We start from the raw sequence: 17,346 nt of genomic DNA on the forward strand, positions 1-17,346 counted from the left end.
CCTTGTATGTGTCCATTACAATCCACGACTTTGCAAAAAGCAAAAACCAGGTGAGAGCCTGAATTTGAAGGTTTCATAATCTGATTTGCACTTTAAAGTTCAGAGTTCAAACTTTAATTCACATTTCAATGTCTCATGATAATGACAGGTTTGGATCATTCACCAATCAACCTTGAAGAGATAGATCTGCAAACTACAAATGCAGTAGATTGGGTCCAATTAGAGGAGTCTCCTCCTCTTTGAAGCCTACATGACTTGGAGAACTTTGAGATTCAAGCAAACGAAGGAGTGGGAGGAATCGCTTCTAGTTCTCACTCTTAAGAGTCTTAGACTTTTAGTTACTGATTTTTTATTGATCACTATGCAGATTTTTGTAAAACTTTAGAAGCAGATGTTTCTAGTTCTATGTAGTCACTGGTTATGAGTCAGGACTCAGTACTTTGGATCATGTTTGGACTCATAACATATATGAGATGCTTATTCATTCATGATATTTTGGACATCTATTGATATTGTGCATTGTTTGGATATGGCTTTATTGAATATCAATGAAAATTGTTTTTTTAATTCAATATGTGTATATATTTATTTATTGAATTCGCCAATTTTTTCTCGATCCAATTAAAACTCTTTGCTCTTTTGCCTCGCCAATTTATTGTTGATTCTGAGTCTGGTAGCATTGGTTTGAACATCCTGGACTAGCTGGTATTTGACCAAGTATGACTGGTATCTTGGACATGGTTTTTGGCACAAATTTCTAGAATATTCTTGGAATTGTGATTATTGTTGAAGAACAATTTCTCCTTAGAAGAAAAGTTTGTAGGGTTTTTTCCAAGGTTGGGTTTTCCCAAGTTAAATTTGTTGTCTCTTTGTTGCTTGGTTGTCTCTTTATGATCCTACTGTTATCATTGCATTACTGATGATATTTTCTATGTATAATTTCTTAATGATACATGTGACATAAGATAAATCAATTGGAAATCATTGGAAAGAAATTATTGGATTAGAAGATTAGTCTCTATTATATGAAAAATCAGCAGTTCCTTGTTCCTTTTCCTTTCCTTGTGTGAGCTGCAAGAGCTTGAGTTTCTTTATCCTGTGGATTTTGCAAGCTATTCCTAGACAACAATCTAGTCTCCTCTTGGACACAATTAGTCCATAGCTTATAAAATGTAGGCATATTTTCTTATGCACAAATTCCCTGAATAAATGGCTCACATGACGAAGGAAATGCATTGAAATTCATTGTAACTAGCTTTGTATCATGAATCTTATCTCCAATGGCTACATGCTTATCTCTGATCTGGGAGACTCTATAAGATATGATACAACAATTTGATCTAGTCATCATGACATTACGGAGATGATTTCTCAAGGTTAACTCATATTAGTGTTGTTGCAACCATGCAACCGTATGAGAGCATCATATACTTCCTTGGTAGTCTTCAATGCAACAACATGAGGAATCAAGTGGTCCTTTATGGAATCTACCAAGATTCTCTTTGCCTTGGCTTCATTCTTCTTATACTTGGCTTTCTCCTCAACTCCCTCTGGCTTTGGAATAACTTTCTCCACATGATCCTAAAGCTCATTCTCTTCCAAGATAAGGAGTATCCTAGTCTTCCAAGATCTAAAGTTGATGGCACCATCTAACCTGTCTTCAACTCTGAGACTTGGTGCCATTTTGACAAGAGATCCAAAATACCAATCAAGCTACTAAACAATTGTCTCCTAGGCTAACTTCAACGACTGCTCTTTCAACAAAGCTCTGAAACCATGTTGAATTTTCTACAAGGTGAGCAGTATAAAACAATTTTCTGATTTGATAATTACTACCTAATGATCTTCAATCAATTTATCTCATGCCACTGATATCATTGAGCAATTATACATAGAAAATATCAACAGTAAATGCAGTGGAAACAATAAAGATCATAGAAAGACAACCATGCACAATAGAGACAATATTTTTACCCTGGGAAACCCAACCTTGGGAGAAAACCCATCAAATTTTCATTAGGAGAAATTATTCTTTAGCAAGGTTTACAAATCCAATTTGAGTAGAAATTTGTGCCAAGAACAAATCCAAATACCAATCAAAACTTCGTCAAAGTAGCAACAAGTCAATGTTGCTCAAACTAGCCAAAATGCTCAGAAATCAATGTTAGTCAAACACTCAACTTGCAGTGAAATTTTGGCCCTACAGCTCCTACAATGAGTTGCGGTGAAATTCTTGCGCACGTGCAGCCCTCCGATAGCTCGATCAACTCTGGTCAAACTCGGCCCAAAACAGTTCAGTCGACTTGGGTCAAACTCGATCAAATAGTGAACTTGTCCTTTTCTCTGCACATGTGGCTGTCCAAGAGACCTCAAAGAAAAGAAGAAGAAACTGACTTGCATGGTGGAGAAAATGAGATGTCATATCATCTATATATACCAGTCAAAAGGGGGTAAATTAACTCAAGGGACACCCTTTCATGAGTTGGAACGACTTGTCTTCCTAAGCTGAATTGGTTCCCCAAAAATAAATTTTAATTTTAATTTTTTTAGGCCAACTTGGATGCCTCTTTGGCATGTGGGAATACCTCCCGATGCTACACAAAAATCAATATGTTGGATCACCATCATCAGATGAGAATGTTGATTAAGTGGTTGATATATAAGAGGCATTTGAGGGGTTGTGATCCTTGAAGATTGTTGGTCATCATTTTTGGGATCACTATGTACAATGTGGATCATGTAAGAATGATCTCCTATAGTTAACCCTAGGTGAGAGGGGGTAACAAAAGGCATCTTGAATGTTTTTAGAGAGATTACTTTTGTGTGATGCTAGGGGTTTGGTCTTGCAATGACTAGGGTTAGTGTTGTACATGTAAAGTTGTAAACCTAGAGTAGAACATGACATTGTTATGGTTGTTGTTGTAGCCTTAGGGTTTCCACACTAATAAAAGACATGGAGAGTTGAGCTAACACCTTCCATGATTTTGGAAACTTATCCTTTTGGGATGTAAGGCTAGTGCAAGGTCATGGAGTTCTTGTATTCTTGATATTTTGTGGAGGTCTCGGTGCTTGTGACGATGAAAAGAGTGGAAAACCTAGGGTTTGAAGATCTTCCCATATTGGCAATGTTAGGGTCATCACTTCTTAGTTTCAACTTTCAACCTCTAGATGGCCCATGCCACAGGAGGTCTCATGCCCAAGTTCCTATGATAAGATAGGTAGATAGTGTAGATTCTAGAATCCACACCCAATTACTTCACTAATTGCATCACCAACTTTTTCTTGGCTTAAGATTTTAGAATAGCTATTGAAGGGCTCATGCTCAAGTTCCCACCATGAGATCAGTGGACAATGTATATTTTAGAGTCCCCAACCAATTACCAACATGAATCTCATTGCCTACCTTTTATTGGCTTAAGATGTTAGGATCATTGTTAAGTGACATTGTTGCTACATTAGGACTTCTTTTTTGACAGCCTCCTTCAGGCCCTTGCCCATATTTCATATGTTGTTCATTATATTTCTTTATATAACGACTTGACTTCATCTTTATTCCCTTCTCCTTCCTTTTTTTGGAATGCTTTTGGTACTCCCATTGCACACTTTCGTCATTGTACTTGACTTTTTGTAATCCCATTGGCCATCTTTGGTCACTTGTGGACATTGACATTTCAATAAAAAATAATTAAATTAAATTCAGGTTTAAGAATAAAATATTGTATTTGTCCACCCTTATGACATTTCAGATTTTTTGTTCGACTTAAAACTTTGGCAGCTCACCAAATGCTTGCAACTATGATTGAGATAACAGTTACATAAAATCTAGTTTTGTTAGTTGAAGATAAAGGAATAACTTTAAGAAGATAATGAACCATCTACTTAAGATAGAAAAAGATTTTAAAGATATTTAGAAATCCTTGGGAAGTGTAATCTATCTCTCTTTTCCACAGACACATATGACTACTATTGATTTGGGATAACATCGGATGTGCTCTAAGCCTGAAATTTTGCAGGGAGGCTTGGGCACATGTATTCCACAGAACCCAAAAAGCGTTTTGGGAAATTTCACCCAGAAGTGATTTTATTAAAATAATTAATATTTTTAATGGGGTTCCTAAGTCTAAACTTAGGAAAATTAAAATATTAATGGGTATTAATCTAATCAGGGGTGAAACTTCTAGACAAAGCCTTGGATCAAGTCAAAACAATCTGAGCCTTTGATTATGTTTTAATTTAGGTCGTTGGTTGTCCAACAGGAAGATATAAGAAGGGGCTTGAGGGTCTTTTGGAAAACACACAAAGAGAGAAGAAATCGATTTTTTGAAGTGAGAAGTTCTCAGGAGGAAAAATCGATTGAGGAAATCTCTTGTTGTTGAGGGGCAAGGATAGCAACTTCCGGAGAGAGATATTCTCAGCCAAAGATACATCAGCAGAGAGATGCAATGAGTGATCCAGAAGCTTCCATGCAAAGGTTGATGTAGGACTAGAAGGGCCACGTAGAACTAGTGCTGAGGTAGAGAGAGAAGTCTGAATTCTACAGAGGAATTCGATTTTCAGAAGTTGGGAGCTGGGGTGTGAGACTGTGAGGAAGAAATCGAATTTCCTGGGCAGTAGATCGATCAGCCAGAGGAGTGACGTAGCACCCAGAGAAATTGATGCTAGGTTGATGCAGACACTGTGCAGAGGCAGCCAGAAAAGCCAGGAGGTAGCCAGTTTGGGGCTGGATCAACCAGAATTTCTCAGTGATTGTGTGAGGTAAACTCACAAAGCTTCTACCAGTGTTTCTCTCTGTAATTGAACAACCCTGTGAGGTATTCAATGATGTATTCAGATTTTGCTACTGCTTAATAATATAAAACCCTCAAAGCTGCTGCACCGGTTTTCCTGCATTGGGTTTCCTAGGGACTATTTGTCCAAAAATTACTGTGTCCTATGTGTTGTGTTTTTATTTCTTGCTTAGTATTTTGTTTCCGCATATATGTAAATTAAGTGAAGGCTGCAGATGTATTTGCTTTGAAATTTACCGTAGAAGACAGTAAATAACTTGTATGATTTAATCAAGTAGGGGATGTAACATTAGTTTGCTGCAGTGGGGATTTTGGTTGAGGAATCTTCACATGGTATCAGAGGTAGTGCAGGTGAGACAAGAAGAGCAGAACCAGAAACCCCAACGCTAAGCAGAAGGGGAAATCGAAAAGTTGTAGGACGCAGCAAGTTGAAACCCAACCAGAAACCCCAACGCTAAGCAGAATCGGAAATCGAAAAGTTGTAGGACGCAGCAAGTTGAAACCCCAGAGGGTTTGTGTAGTTCTAGCTGGAGGATCGAAAATTCGAGGTTGTCTCTCTCTCCGAGTGAGTTAACGGAGAGAAAGAGCTTCCAGTTTGAATTTTATTGTGGCAGAGGGAGCAGCGCTGATCCTCAGCGTGAGGAGCAATTGGTGGACATAGATTTTCCAGTAGGCAACTATACCAGGCTAAAAAGACGTTAGAAGAAAGAAACAACGGAGCATAGTGAGGGAATACTTCTTCAGTGATTTCTTGCCGAGGAAATCAACATTTCTCAAGTGTTGGGTAGCAGAGGAGCATCAGCTTAGCAGCTCCATCAGGGAGTGTGTAAGTCAGCCTAGGAGCTATGCAGTAGGGAGAAAGAGGGAGTTGTTCAACAGTTTTCAGAAGAGATGGCAACCAGTGGCTTGAGGGATCAGGACAGGTTGGACAGGGCTTCGAACTATGCCATCTGGAAGGCTAGGGTGACCTTCCTGCTAGATGAGCATGCCCTAAAGATGTGCGTTGATAATGTAGTGGTTGAACCTGCGAATGTAGATCTGCTGAAAAAGTACAAGGTTGAGATGGCTAAGGTGAAGAGGATGATCCTGGATGGAGTCAAGGATCACGTGGTTTGCCACGTCGCAAGTAAAGGGACTGCTAAGGAGATGTGGGATACCTTGGCCACATTGTATCAGGGAACTTCCGAGTAGCAAAAGATGTACTTAGAACAGAAGCTAAGATCTGCTTAGATGTAGAAGTGGGAGTGAGTGGATCCGTTCCTTACAAAATTGAAGGAGTCTCGTGATGAGCTGTCAACTACAGGACATACACCTCAAGACTCGGAGTTAGTGAGATTGGCTCTAAACTCCGTCTCTGATGATTGGCAGATCTTTTTCCAGAGTATCCTAGGCAGGGCAACATTGCCAAATTGGGACGAGATGTGGGCAGCTCTGAAACAAGAAGAGCTGAGGAGAGACTTGCTCAAGGCCTTGCTCAAGGTCAAACTTAATGGGAGCAGCAGCAACAGTGGGTCGAAGCCCAAAGTAGAGGAGGAGGATAACACAGCCCTTGCATCGAAGGGATAGTAGGGGCAACAAAGACGAAAGAAGGACGTCTCCAAGGTGAAGTGCTTCAGATGTGGCGAGATGGGCCACTATGCATCCCAGTGTCCTTTGAAGAAAAATGACAAGGATGAGAAGCATGATCCTAAGGTTGCAGTCGCAAAGATCAAACAGGAGGAGGAGTTCACCATGATAGCCAAGATACCTCCAGGAGGGAGGTGGGTTGATATAGAGTTGTAGTCGGGAGGACTGTAGATGGGTTGGATCCTTGAGGAGCCCACCTCTTAGATCGTCACCTTGCTACGGGAGCTCATGATCAGTAGTACTGGGATAGTGTAGTTTCAATTGGTGCCATGGAGTGTTGATTTGACAGATGCAGTGGCTAGGAGAGCCAGAGATTGAGTAGCGCAGAGCAAAGAGGCAGCAGTGCAGAGCTTCAGCAACGCAGTGGCTTGAGAGGCAGAGTGGGACTAGCAGCAGTCAGGATGTCAGCACCGAGGAGTATCCACTGGATACTTATCCAGTTTTGGGTGTTTTCAGTTGCTTCTCTCAGCAACTGAGTTGCAGTATGGATGCAATGTTAGCAGTGGCAGTGCTAGCAGCATAGCAAATGAAACATTTGAGAGGGAGCTGCAGTACAGATGTAGCATTGGCAGTGGCAGTGTTAAAGGCAACAGTACAGTGGCAGCACTAACGCAGTGATTGATGGACAACATGTCAGACATTAGCAGCGCAAAGACGATGCTTCAGAGTCAGAGCAGTATATAGAGAGGCAGTGTATTGCTAGAGCACATTCCTCGCTAAGAGGGAGTGTTGATTTGGGATAGCATCAGATATGTTGTAAGCCTCAAATTTTGCAGGGAGGCTTGGGCACAAGTATTCCAAAGAACCTAGAAAGCGTTTTGGGAAATTCCACCCAGAAGTGATTTTATTAAAATAATTAATATTTTTAATGGGGTTCTTAAGTCTAAACTTAGGAAAATTAAAATATTAATGGGTATTAATCTAATTAGGGGTGAAACTTCTAGAAAAAGCCATGGATCAAGTCAAAACGATTTGATCCTTTGATTATGTTTTAATCTAGGCTGTTGGTTGCCCAATAGGAAGATATAAGAAGGGGCTTGAGGGTCATTTGGAAAACACACAGAGAGATTGAGAAAATCGATTTTCCGAAGTGAGAAGTTCTCAGGAGGAAAATCGATTGAGGAGATCTTGCAGCAGAGGGGTAGTGAGAATCTGGGAGAAGGAATTTCCAAAGAGTACCAGGCAGAGAGAGAATAGAAAGACGTCCAGAGGAAGGCTAACACTGGCCTACGCAGTGCTGATGCAGAGGCAACACGGTCAGTGAGGGGAAGTCGAGTCCCTGCTAAGGGAAGTCGAATTTTGGTTGTCGGAAGCCAGGGTGTGAGTCTGGGAGGCAGAAAAGTTGATTTCTCAACCAACAGGGGAGAGGCAACGTAATACTTAGGAGGGGTGACGTAGAAGCTGCCCAGGGTGATGTAGTTTTGTGTAGAGGGTGACGCAGAGCCTCCAGAACTGCAGGATTAGTCATTGATTCTCCAGTGATAGGATGAGACCATTCACCAGTCTTTTGTTTAGTATTCTCTCTGTAACTGATTGCTAGTTGAACATCCTAGAATTGTACTTAGAGTTTTCTCTTGCATAATAATAAACCCTCAGAACTGCTGTACCAGTTTTTCCACATTGGGTTTTTCTGGAGACCATGTTCAAAAATAATTGTGTCCTATGTGTTGTAGTTTTCTTTCTTGCTCAGTATTTTGTTTCCGCATATATGTAAAGTGGGTGAAAACTGCAGATGTATTTACTTCGAAATTTACCATAGAAGACAGTAAATAACTTGTATGATTTAATCAAGTAGGAGAAGTAACATCAGTTTGCTGCAGTGGGGATTCCAGTTGAGGAATTTTCACAACTACCCATCATGTTAAATAATGATCCCTTGCACATGCACATGTAATGTTCATGTGCATCGATAAACTTAATTTTAGATAATAATAAAATCAAAATAATAATACATTATTGATATGCTATTGTTGAAATGGTAATAAATATATCATAAAATAATAACAATAAATAAATATTTTGTTCAATTAAAAAAAATTGTAGCTTCTCATTAATAGTAATTAAAAAGTTACATTCCACAGATGCATCAAGACATCTCAATAATACCTAGGGAATTGCACGTCAGTGTTCTGGAATAAACTTATCTCTGAATCAAAAGAGATTTGGATTTACGTGTTTGTTTATGCATCCAACGGGAGCTTCATTTATACCTGGTTCATTCGTAGAAATCCCCTGAGGTGTTCCTTTTCTTGGATCTCCATGGACATCTGTATATCTGTACTCTGTTTTCCTGTTCCTTCATGAGAATCTTCTGCCTCCACATTTTCTGGTTCCAACTCATCTTCATCATTCAAATCTGAGACAAAATATTGTTGCCAAATTTTGGGTTCTGTAGGATGATCGTTTTTCCTTTTTGATCAAGCCCTACATTCAAAGCATGAGTCCAGAAGGTGACCTGTTTGTTTGCAAATCTAGCAACAAAATGTCAAAATCCAATGTTTTCACCCTTCACTGGGAGACCTCCGCTGAGGTCAATCTCCATACATACCCGAGCATATGTAAACAAGCCTATCTCTGACTGCACAACATTCGTTTTTAAATATTTTCCTTGCAAATTCCCAATACTTTTGGAGACTGAATAATTCCAAAAATGAAGGGGCAGATTGGCAAGGTGAACCCAAACTGGCGTTTTGGAAACCACCATGGTATCTGGTCAAATTCAGGAAACCATGGGGTCATAGAAAACCCTGCTCTTCGGCAGAACCAAAGCCCCCCGTTAATAACCTTCTGATAATCTTCCTTAGTTGGCAACTAAACAAAATAACTCTGTGGAGCGGAGATGAACTTCACAAAGCTTGGTCCAGTTCATAAATATCCAGTGACACAGATCAAATAGATCGAGGTTAGAAGCCATTAAGGCTGAGATAATTGTCTTTTGTATGTGAGACCTCATCTGTTTTAACTTTTTTCAACCAAATAAGGGCTAGGCATTGCTGGAGTTAGAGTTGCATGAGGAGTGGTCTTGGACTTCACAATTGCTATACGTGATTGGGATTGTTTATTTTTACTGTTGCATGCTGTATGTGCCCTTAGCCAGGACCTGCATGGTGTTGCGATGATTATAATCATCGAGATTATTTGTGGTGGTTGTAGACGTGTATGTAAACAACTTTAAAACTTTTATGAACTCAATGGAAGTTTCACCATATCTTGCTATACGTGACTGGGATTGTTTAAACTTTATATTGACTGTTTGCAGAAATATTTTTTTGGTATTATAGAATATTAATAAATGTTACTTTTTCTTTGGCAATCTACAGTTAGTTTATCTGATTACTTTTTAAATGAACTCAATCGAAGTTTTACAGCATATTGCTATACTTGACTGGGGTTGTATGTATTGACTACTTGCAGAAATAGTTCTTGGGGTTATCGAATTTTAATAAACCAAATTTTATATCCCCGTCTCTTTATCTCTCAATTTTATTTGTCTTTCTATGATAATCTGCTCTTAATTTGGCGGATTACTTTTTAATATTCTTACATGTTTGTCTTCTTGATCTATAGGAATTGATTATCTGTCAGTTGCGGCACATGATGATTTGATTCCTTCACATTTGGTATTCCTAAAAAGCAAGGTACAATGTAGCTTTCCAACAAACTGAATAGTATTTCTCTTTTAAATATGTGCTCATACAATTTAATTATTTTTGATGGAAAATTGGTTGAAGCTATAATATTAGCGTACTTGTGACTTGGCAAGGGCCAAGACATACAAAGACACTCCCATCACGCCAAGGGGATATCTAGCCGCTGAGCCTCATCACAGCAGGCCAATATTAATCAATTAACATGTACAAACTACTCACTTGGTTTTGAACCTCCTCCAAGGAAAAAACACATTGTTAACCATTAACCATTTTGGTTAAGGGGACATCTACCCACCGAGCCTCATCGCAGCGGGCCAATATTATTCAATTAAAATTTACAAACTCTACTCACTTGGTTTTGAACCTGTGACCTCCAAGGAAAAAACACATATTGTTAACCATTAACCATTTTGGAATGATCCAAAAGGTTCATTTACCAAATCATCCATAGTAACTAAAGAGGAAAAGGCATTTCATCCTGAATGGATAAAAGATATATTTATTGATGAATGATCGATTGAATTACACTGGTATTGCAGGCCTTTTAATTGCACAATGATAGACTTGAAGTCATGACTCTTCAATAAAGAGTGACTTCATTAATATTCATTAATGACTTCAGTCGGCCTATTTAATACTGAACTTAACTTTACTATGCCTATTCCTGTATAAAGTAAGTTTATATTTATTTATTTACTTTGTTTATCTAGAATGTCGGAATTTAATGTTAAGTTTCAACCCTATGTAGTTAATAAACCCAAAAGGTTAATTACAATTTTTATGTTCACATGTGGACATTTTTAAGATTTCTTCCTTATATGGGGGAATAAAAATTGACAATATGGTAGGAAGCTTCTTTTAGCTTCTCCATTTTTCGTCTTCTTTATATATATCAAAGGATCTTGAATGTTAATATATTCATTTGAATCTTGATTGAGATTCAATACAATATTGTGAATTTGTCATTGGCAAAACCATGGATTATAGTCAATGATATTCTTATGTAAGAAGAATTATCTGATCCATTTTAACCCTGGATCTACCAAGTGCCGAGAGGGATTAAATCTCTTGACGTGCAAATTTCTTTTAGAGTGAAGAGATTTTATCCCTTTGGAGTTAAGATGGATCTAGGCTGGTATACTTAAATCAGTGTATGACTATATTAAATATTAAATACATTATTAAATCAATGTATTACCATATTAAATATTGTATTGTTGTGATGCCAAGGTCATGGCTCGTCATTGTGATTACCTGATGCAGGAACATGAGGCTTGAAGGCAAAAGGCTTCGAACTTATTCCAAAAATACAAAAAAAGTTTACAAGCAAAGGAGTGGGATCCTTTAGCTGTCAATTTACAAGCTTTCTAGATAGGATTTAGGGATTGAATGATTTTGTAATTAATTCATGTAGTTTAGACTCAGTTGAGATTCTCGAGGAGAATATCAACCAGATTAGATATTGGTTAAGATTAGGCAGATTCGATCCAGTGTTTAAGGATTTGATTGTTGAGATAGAATGGTATTTATGTAAGTTCTGAAGGATTGTAAAGGGATTTTGACTGATTCGCTTATTTTGGCCATATAAGATTGAATCGCAGAAATTATATCTCCGCGTATTTTTTGTGTATAATTGGTCAATCCTAGAGGTGTTGCATCCCTCCGTAGTATCTCTGTGTGTTATTGAAATTCCAGTTTGGCCTGAGAATTTAGAGTTCTGTGTAATTGCATCTAATTTCTTTTCGTTGTGTATTAGCAACTGCGGGGGTGGAAGTGTACGGATTTCTTAATCGGGGTTGAAGCGCCGCACTCATTCCTAGCCGTTGATTTCATTTTCAATGCCTTACGTCACAGTCAACAGTGGGGGTTGGCCTTGTTTTTAACCCGTGTACTAATAGAAGTCCTGCGAGCCGTAGGATCTAATGGCCTCTATTATCTGATGGATATCGGGTCTTAAGATGATTGGATGTTAATCTAAATACCGGACCCGAACTTTTATAGACCAAGGGTTTATAAACCTCATCGGCTCTGTGAGGGGGGTAAACGTCGCACAGGTTTCGATGCGATATCATTGTTGACCGTTGGATTAATATCGCATCGCATCATTCATGAGTGAATGAACCCTAGCATGGAGGAATTGCGAAATGCGATGTGCAATACGAGGATCGCGAATTAATATTGCATCGCATCGTTCATGAGTGAATGAACCCTGGCTTGGAGAAATTGCGATTGCGATGTGCGATGCTTAGAGGACTTGTAAAGCACTTGTCATTGTGGCTAAAATTAAGCAGTTCTGCTAATTTAGCAGAATAGATAACTTTTGATGTAGATGACTGATACTCTGCAGGAAATCCAAGAAGAAATTCTGCCTGAACTTGCAGAAATCGTTTCTGGATTTGAACAATTGTCCATAACACCTACACCCAGGCCACCATTTGTGGTATCAGAGCAACCTACTGACATTGAACAGGATCTCAAGGATCAGAAAAAGAAATCCAACATGGCTTTCAGAGTTGGAGGAAGAGGTGGTGGTCGAAGAAGAGGATGACTAGTTGCAAATGCTAAAGTGTTGGAAGCTGTGCAACAAATGCAAGCTAGATTGGAAGCAGTGGAAATAGGAAGAGATGCAGATGCTGGAGATGTCAGTGAACCTGAAGCTGCAGAAGAAGAACCTGCAGATGTAACTCCTAAAATGAGATTCTTTAGGTCAGTATTGAGATCCACATCCAAGCCTAGACTTGAAGTTTCAATCTACACAGGAAGCTTAAGCCTTGAGGAATTGATAGACTGGATAAATGACATGGAGAAATTCTTCGATTATGAAGAAATAGATGAAGGAAAGAAGGTGAAGTTTGCTGTCACAAAACTGAAAGGACATGCAGCACTTTGGTGGGATGGAGTGCAGGCAGAAAGAAGAAGACTTGGCAAACAACCAATTAAGAATTGGAACAGGATGGTGGCAAAATTGAAAAGTAAGTTTCTACCAAGTGACTATTAGCAAACATTATTTAGACAGATGCAGAATCTTAGACAAAGGTTTATGACAGTGAAAGAATACATAGAGGAATTCTACAAAGTGAGAATAAGAGCAGGACAAATCCAAGATACAGATGAGAAGGTTGCCAGATATGTGAATGGTCTTAGAATGGACATTCAAGATGAGATAAGTGTACTATCTCCTAAAACAGTAGAAGAGGCTTATCATATGGTACTGAAGGCTGAAGAAAAACTCATGAGGAAGCAGTGTGCCAAAAATAGAGGTACTTTCCGAGGAAGAAGAAGACAAGGTGGTAGAGGAAGATCTACAACACCTAGAGATGGAGCTAGTAGTAGCTCAAGTCAGCATGCACCCACAGGAGGTGATGCAAGTGGCAAAGGGAGTTTTTCCAGAGGAAGGGGAGGCAGAGGTAGAGGAAGAGAAATTAGATGTTATCGATGTAATAAGCTGGGACACAGAGCTTATGAGTGCCCAGAAAATATACGAACGAATCAAAGGAATGTAATTGTTGCAAAAACTGAAGAGGAAGCAACAAAGGTAATAGACGAAGAGAATGTACTAGAGAAAGGGGAATCTTTGGTAGTCAACAAAATTTTGTTAAAACCAGCTAAGGAAATTGTTGAACCAACACAAAGGACAACCTTGTTCAGGACTGTGTGTAAGGTTCAAGGGAAGTGTTGTTAGATGATAATAGACAGTGGTAGTACAGATAGTTTGGTCTCCACAGAAGTGGTGGAGAAGTTGAAATTGAAAACAAAGAAACATCCAACACCTTATAAGGTGTCATGGCTTCAAAAGGGATATCAGGTGGTAGTGAATGAGCAATGTGAAGTGGAGTTGTAGTTGGGAAAATACAGAGACAAAATTTTGTGCGATGTGATGCCTATGGATGTGTGTCATATATTGTTGGGTAGACCATGGCAGTGTAACAGAGGAGCTATGCATGATGGAAAGAAGAACACATACAAATTCAGCAAAGATGGTGTCAATCATACATAGCTGCTAATAGAAGAAGAGAATACATCGAAGAAACCTGATCCAAAGACCCTTTTGCTGAGTGGAAAGGAGTACTTACAATAGATGGAGGAAGATGAGGTAAGTTTTACGTTGGTTTGCAAACCCAAGGTAATAATTACTTCCACAAAAGTTTATGATTTACCAATTGAAATTCAAGAGATGTTGGACAATTATTGTGATATCATTGTAGATGATTTGCCTGATGGGTTACCACCCATTAGAAAAATCAGTCATCACATAGATTTGATTCCAGGAGCAAATCTACCTAATAAAGTAGCTTATAGGTTGACTCCCTCAAAGAATGAAGAGATCAGGAAACAGGTTTAGGAACTGTTAGACAAGGGACTGGTTAGAGCAGTGTTGTGGGGGAGCACCCCCCTCCCCTCAATCTCGCTCCCAATTCATGCTCCGAGTGGGAGCGACTCGGGAGCGGGTCAGCAGTGCACTCCTGAAATTGCTCCCGAAAAGGGAGCAATTTCGGGAGTGTGCTCCTTAAAAAACATTTCGCTCCCTGCCTTTTCCGGAGTGTTTTCGGGAGCGTTTTGCCTATTTTGCAATTATATTTTGTAGTAATGTTCGAAATGCAATTTTTTTTTAAAGAAACAAATAATTTTTGAGTGGGGCAGCTTAATGATCAAGTCTAGGCCCTAGTATTGATATGCTATTCATGGTAATGTTAAATTCTTAAAAGTGACATTCTCCTTAATTTTCATTTTCATCCTTTTACTTAAATTTTTAACATTACCATGAAATGACTCGGGATGTTTGAGAGTGGTTTCGGCCTCATTGGATTTCATATAAAGAAAGTAGAATTTTAGATTTCATTCAAAATCCAGCAAACTTATCAGTTTTTCAGCATTTCAAGATTGTGGGATTGTAATGTTTCCATTGAATTTTGTCATGTATTAGGGTATGGAACTCGTATTTAATCAAGAGCACCAATCCCTCTATGTACCTTGATGTTAGTGACATTGGTTGTTGAACTCCTCTGTCATGACCCTCCTAAAAATGTATGCATCACTCAAACAAAATTTTGACTTGACATGCTATGCTTTTTCTATCTTATGTTAATGCTTAGAGGGTGATATTAATGACAAAGATCCTGATTTTCCAACAAGACTAAAAAATTAGACATTTCTTGTGGTGGCAAGAGGCCCAAGCATAAGAAATAGATAATAGATTTTCTTCTCTTTTCTAGTTTCTAGTAGCTTTTATAACTATTGACTCTTTCATATTTATTATGATATTTTTTTAAACAATATATGACAATTTAAGTTTGAAGTTGGCAATTATAACTCATTAGTAATGAATTATGAATATGATGCTTCATGAAAGTTGAAAGTTGTTTCATTTTATAACATTTTCATTTCATGTTAGATATTATTTGTTGTAATGGTTACACTTAGCTTACAAGTACAACTTTGATGATCAATGATGATAAATGTTATATATTGAATTTTGAAAGCTTGAAACTTTAAGATTGATGAATCATGAGACTCAATATGTTGTATGTTACTATGTTACTAACTTGTGGACATGGTCGATGAAGATTATAACTTCTAGATGATTGTTGTTATATGGTTCAATCTATGTTTTTTTATGTTTTTTATATCTAATTCATTATTTTACATGTTTTTGTTGACATATATGTATCAAAATATATATATATATATATATAAAACGCTCTGGGATTCACTCCCAAACCGGGAGCTTCTGAAAATGTCGCTCCAGCTCCCGTTTTCGCTTCCGCTCCCAAGTAACATTGGGTTAGAGAGAGTTTGAGTCCTTGCGCAGTGCCAACAGTGTTGAGCCCAAAGAAAGATGGAGGTTGGAGAATGTGCACTAACTCGAGAGCAATCAATAAGATAACAATAAGGTACATATTTCCTTTACCTAGGATCGAAGATTTGATGGATTGTTTGAGTGGAGCTAGATATTTTACAAAGTTAGATTTAAAAAGTGGTTATCATCAAATCAAAATTAGAGAGGGAGATGAGTGGAGAACTGCTTTTAAAATCAATGAAGGATTATATGAGTGGATGGTAATTCCTTTTGGATTGTCGAATGCCCCTAGTACATTTATGAGACTTATGAATGAAGTTCTGAAGGAATTTATTGGTAAATTTGTAATAGTATGTCTGGACGATATATTAGTTTATAGCAGATCTAAGGAGGAACATGTGAGACATCTGAATTATGTCTTACAAAGGCTACAACAAGAAAAATTACTGTTAAATTTAAAGAAATGTTCATTCATGAAGGAGTTGGTGTATTTGGCTTTGTTGTTTCTGTTGAGGGGTTAAAGATGGATCTAGAGAAGATCAAGGCTATCATGGAGTGGCCTTCACCAAAAAGTGTCTTTGAGGTAAGAATTTTTCATGGTCTTGCTAGTTTTTACTGGTAACTCATAAGGAATTTTAGTAAGATTAATGCTTCAATTATTGACACAATAAAGAAGGACAGACAACCATTTAAATGGACTGCTGAAGCAGAAAAGAAGTTCCAACTGTTGAAGAGAAAGATTACCGAGAAACCTATTTTGATTTTGCCTGATTTTAATAAACCTTTTCAAGTGAAGTGTGATGCCAGTGGAGAAGCCATTGGAACTGTTTTGAGTCAGGGGGAGAGGCCTGTAGCTTATTTTAGTGAAAAGTTGAATGAGACAAAGAAGAAATATTCTTTTTATGTCAAAGAGTTTTATGCAGTGGTGCAGTCTTTGAAGAAGTGGAGACATTACTTGATGTCCAAGGTGTTCATACTATATTCAAATAACCATGCATTACAATTTACAGTATATTATGGAATAGCCAAAGCTTAACCAGAAGCATGCAAGATGGGTAGAATACCTACTAGGTTTTAATTTTGTATTAAAACATATAATTGGTCAATCAAACAAAGTAGCAGATGCCTTAAGTAGAAAAAGCATTTTAGTTCAAGGACGTCAAATTCAAGTGTTGGGTTTTGATTTCCTTAAAGAGTTATATGATAAAGATCTAGATTTTAAAGAGGCATTTGAAGCTTGTAGAAATCCTGTTTTGTTAGACAGAAGCAAGTGGCTGGATTATTTCCTGCAAGAGGGACTGTTGTTTAAAAGAAATCAATTGTGCATACCAAGTTGTTCTATGAGGGAGAATTTGATAAAGGAGAAACATAGTGGAGGACTTGGAGGGCATTTTGGTGCATACAAGACTTATGAATAGCTGAACAGGTTTTATTTTTGGCCGAAAATGAGGTCTGAAGTGGAAAGGTATGTGAAAAGTTGTAAAGT

At 38.1% G+C, this 17,346-nt stretch overlaps 1 protein-coding gene across 2 annotated transcripts in view; it reads left to right on the top strand.

Moving 5' to 3' along the window:
- The window catches only part of LOC149260762 (cyclase-like protein 3), a 418,966-nt gene that overhangs the window by 373,717 nt on the left and 27,903 nt on the right, over positions 1–17,346 (top strand). For both annotated transcript variants that reach the window (XM_089421058.1, XM_089421056.1), the window contains exon 5: positions 9,981–10,051. In XM_089421058.1, coding sequence (XP_089277184.1) covers positions 9,981–10,051 — 71 coding nt within the window. The remainder of the gene's footprint in view (positions 1–9,980; positions 10,052–17,346) is intronic.

Source organism: Pinus tabuliformis, chromosome 6 (genome assembly GCF_031772625.1).
Source record: "Pinus tabuliformis cultivar Carrire ecotype Pingquan chromosome 6, CPIR1, whole genome shotgun sequence".
Taxonomy (NCBI): domain Eukaryota; kingdom Viridiplantae; phylum Streptophyta; class Pinopsida; order Pinales; family Pinaceae; genus Pinus; species Pinus tabuliformis.